We start from the raw sequence: 4,528 nt of genomic DNA on the forward strand, positions 1-4,528 counted from the left end.
TCTAGAATCATAAATCATTCAATGTTTGTATACAATTTTATTTTTCTATTGATTGACCATGTTAATGTGAAACAAGAAGAAATATTTATCCCAGATGAAGGTGAGAACTATTTAACCCTAAACCTTTCAGTAGGCTCGCATTCAAACAGCACATATTTTTTTTTTTAGCATTAATTATTCCTTATTTATATGGATTTATTTATATATTTCTCAAGCTATTGTTCATTAAACCTAGGTAATATTTCCATTCATGTAGAATCATCATTCATTAATTTTTATATATGAGGTGTTTATAGTTGACCTTAGATTAATATGAGGAGAAGATAGTCAGGGGTGTGGTCAGCAAATAAACACTTATTTATTTGTGCCGAGGTTTCAACCTGAATTTCAGGTCTTCATTAGGGCTAAAAAACAAAACAAGTAAGAGATAACAACCGTCATTCAGGGAAACATAAAAAAAAGGAAAATAATAAACCAACAAATTTGAACATTAACATAACAATGAATTTTTGTAGAAAGTAGTTGATTAATAACAATAGAAGAAGATAGTAGTTGATTGATGACAATAGAAGATGAAATATAATATTATAGAAGTAAGAATTATACAAAATAAAATTTTGAAACAGAATGTTGAAGAAATAAATGTAATGAAAGGTGGAAAATTTAAATGATGAGAAATGGATTTAACATAATAAGATATGTAATTAGTGTCCAAAATAATGACAAAATTTTAAATCTACATAATGAAATGTATGAAAGAAAAATGAAATACATGGGTCATTAAGATGATTTAGCAAAGTATTTCTAGCTGTTATTATGTCATCATGTTGAGAGAACACTGCTGTATCGTCAGAAAACATAGGTATGGAGGTATGTGTGGACTATGATGTTGTGAACATAGAAGTTGAAGAGAATGGGAGAAAGGACTGAACCTTGTGGAGTACTGGCATACTAACAGAAAATGTTCTGCCGTTGAGGAATGAGCTCAGAATGTCATATAAGTACTTTAGAGTGTCCACCCGCTTTAGCTGGAATAGTAGTAGTAGAGACCTTGATGGCAGACCTTATCAAATGCTTGTTGGAAGTCCAAGAATGTTACCATAGTACAAGAGCCCAAGAGGAGAAAAAAGGCAGTTATCTCACCCCAATTTTTGATTACTTTAATGAAAACTATGTATAATTACTAGTTTATTTATGAGTCTGCCAAGTATAAGTAGGGGAACGAAAAATGGCGGCTGTTTCAAAGCAATAAAAAAAACTAATTTTTCATTCGGAGATCTATATCTCAAAAAGTAAGAACAACACAAGAACACCTAAAAGAATGTCATTTAAAGAAGAGCAAATTTGCTAAAATATGAGCCCTAAAAGAGTTATTTGCGTTAAATAGTTTTCGAGATATAGCTTTTTAAAAAGCAACATTTCATAAAAATGTTGTATAGGACGTACTGGAACTATCATAGGTTTGTTGGCATCGGTACTATCCCTGTTAATCGTAGATAAGAACTTACATGCTTTAGTGCCATCTTTTCAATCTTTCTTCAAGGAATTTTCTATATGCTTCCCTTTTTGAAGTTCTAATGCATCTTTTAAGGATACTGTTCTTTTGTCTTAAGGTTATACGATCCTTTTGGAAATCACTTGTTTTTGCTGCCCTCCGAGCTGCAGCTCTTTCGATCTTCATCTCTTCGAGCTCATCTGTCAAAAAAGGAGTATACTTTTTAATTTTGCCTCTCGGTATAAATTTCATAGCACATTTGAGTTTTTGGTCCTTCAGTTGCTTGTATATGTGATCTATGTTACCGTTGAGCAATTGCTCAGTGATTTCCACATCAGACTGTCGTTGGTAATCCTCCCATTTGGCTTTTTTGAAATTCCATCTCGGAAAGCATGGTTCTCTTTGTTTTCTATACAATTTCTTTGTTTTAATCTCAAGTAAGAGGATGCTATGACCAGAAGATCCTGGAGCCTGGTGTAATTTAAGACTTGATTTATTTTCCAGCCTCAGATGGCTGAGTACAAGATCCTCCGGATGTGTTTGCTGCCCATTGTAGGCAAAAAAAGTCGGCTCATCAGCATTCTCGATGTCCACCACTGGTCCACTATTTATGAAATTTTCTACTATGCTACCTGTTGTATTGGAGCTTTTATACCCCCATCTAAGTGAATGAGCATTGAAATCTCCCATAGCCAGTGTCTGATTGTCCCATACATTCTCAAGCCAGCTGAGATTACACTTATTTTTTGGAGGATTGTAGATAAAATAAAAATTAAGCCTTTTGTCGTTGACAGCAATCTGTACTTAGATAGCATTGTGTTTATCACCTACATTCATTTCATGAATTATATTTACTTTAGTAGTATATTGAGTCTTCACACTTATCATAATACCAGATGCGATCTGCCGTGACCGTTTTAGCAATGTTACTTTATATCCAGGAAGCTAGTAATATTTTATGTCTTCAGTCTGTTTTCTAGCCTCCGCAATGGCGAAGATGTCAATTTCATTTTTAGCTATGAATACTTTTAATTCTGTATATTTGTCCTGGGTTAATCCTCCGGCATTTCAAAAAATAGATTTAATATTAATACCAGATTTGTTGGAGCCTTTAAAAAGGCAGTTTGCTTGCCTATTGGGCAATTTCTGTTGCATTTGTCACTAGTTTACGGGCTGTTTGGTGACAGCTGTTGATCGTTTGGATTACGCAGGGGGCACCACGAGCAGGCGATCAACTTCACCCCCATATCAACAAATCATAACTGGAGATATAAAATTAAATGTTTGAATAGGTTTTGTTATTTTAAACTAATATTTCACCCTTATAAGAGCATTAAGTTCAATAATATTGATTAAAAGAGCAGATATTCAGTATTCCAACAGTTGTAGTAACATAGGATTTGCATTAATATAGAGGGATTATGAACAATGGACATGTGGAGAAAAAAATCTTCCAGATATATCAAATTTTCTAATTTTTAATTCCTTTTAAAAAAAAATAGTATTTAAGGGTTTCAGACAACGCTAGAAACAAATATGATTTGCTTTATTATAAAAAAAATTTGTTGACCTACTTAACTTGAAGCCTCATAAGATTTTTTAAATTTTGTGAATATAAAATTAATTAATGGAATATTGTAATATGCTCTTTTTTAGTAAATAGTATATTTTGATGTATAAAGGGTTTTGATATGTTTTATTTTATGTATAATTTTAATATTGTTATTTGTTATTTTAAATTAAAAAGCAAGCTAACCAGTTTTCTTTGTCTAAAAGAAATATGTTGTTTTCAAAACAAGAAAGATGACGGTTGCACGTCCTCCCAAAGTGTTCGTTGGGTTGGATCAGATCAGATGGACTGAAGTTTTTCAACCTTAGTTGTTTCTATACAATAATTATAGAAAAAGAAAAATCAAACATGAAATAGAAAAACATAACAATTGTCAATAGACTGTTCGCATCACAAACCATGGCAAGTAAAGCGGATCGATTGTAACAAAATCGATTATTTTGGATTGATCAGTAAACATCGAAGATAGCAAAGAGGAGATGGGCATTCTTAGTTTGGATTGCCTGGTGAGAGGACATACTTCGGCTGGAAGCGGGAAAGTTTGGAAGCCATTGTTAGAAGAGAGGCAACTTGTCAAGCAAAAAGAGGAAGCCATTTTGGACGCTTAAACAAGAACAATAGAAACAAAGAAGATTGTGAAATTGGTTAGTTTTGTTATAACTAAATTTGAATACATTGTAAAATAGATATTAATTAATTTAAGTTAATAGAAAAGTGTTTGTATTCTGATTGCCTAGCAACAATACGCCCTGAGATTAAGAGTCTTTTATATTATTAAATTTGAATAAATTTTATTATCCATTTAGTAGTAAAGTTCTTAACTTGAACCCAAGTTATCTTTGATATTAAAAAAAAAATTATAAAAAGAATAAAAATTCTTTTTTATTTTATTTTTAATAAATAAAACTATTACAATATATTTTTCTTATTCTACAGAAAGAAACAAATTGATTGGTATGTAATATTCATGAAAAAAAGTATACTGTTTGAGCTATGTGCCAAAAATGTTTAATTGTTCATAACTGTTTTTTACCAGGAAATCAAGGACCTTCCATAGGTTTAGGTTGCTTTAAACCTACCCATGATGGCACAGAACATTTTGAATGGCCTATAAATTGGTTTATTGTGGACAAACATTTGAGCCATTCCCTCTTTAATATTGAGAGAGATTTTGATTTATAATTTTAAATAGATTCACCAGGTAAAGATTTGTGTAAATTTATTTTAAACCATAGCAAAATAAAATTGGCTTCTTTGGGATTTCCGAGAATGGAACATGTGGTAGTTAATGTTTAGCCACATTAAGTGAAATGAATGAGTCAACCAATAAAAATTGTGACAAGACTAATGCGGTGATAGAAACAGGAAATTAGAGTAACACGATGGGTAATGCTACATAAGTTTTCAGATACAGGAGTGGCAATGAGAGATGATTGTCAAGAATAGTTAGATACAGGAGTGGC

General features: G+C 31.7%; 1 protein-coding gene across 1 annotated transcript in view; it reads left to right on the forward strand.

The window, feature by feature from the left end:
- Nucleotides 1-88: 88 nt before the first annotated feature.
- LOC106688006 (zinc finger protein 431) overlaps nt 89-4,528 on the forward strand; it is a gene marked incomplete at its 5' end in the record, with an annotated part of 52,672 nt that continues 48,232 nt past the window's right edge. Inside the window, 1 exon segment of the mRNA XM_067046676.1 lies at nt 89-100. Within this exon segment, the coding sequence (XP_066902777.1) occupies nt 89-100 (12 nt within the window).

This window comes from Halyomorpha halys, unplaced genomic scaffold, assembly GCF_000696795.3.
Source record: "Halyomorpha halys isolate HHAL.00 unplaced genomic scaffold, Hhal_1.1 Scaffold1038.1, whole genome shotgun sequence".
Lineage (NCBI taxonomy): Eukaryota > Metazoa > Arthropoda > Insecta > Hemiptera > Pentatomidae > Halyomorpha > Halyomorpha halys.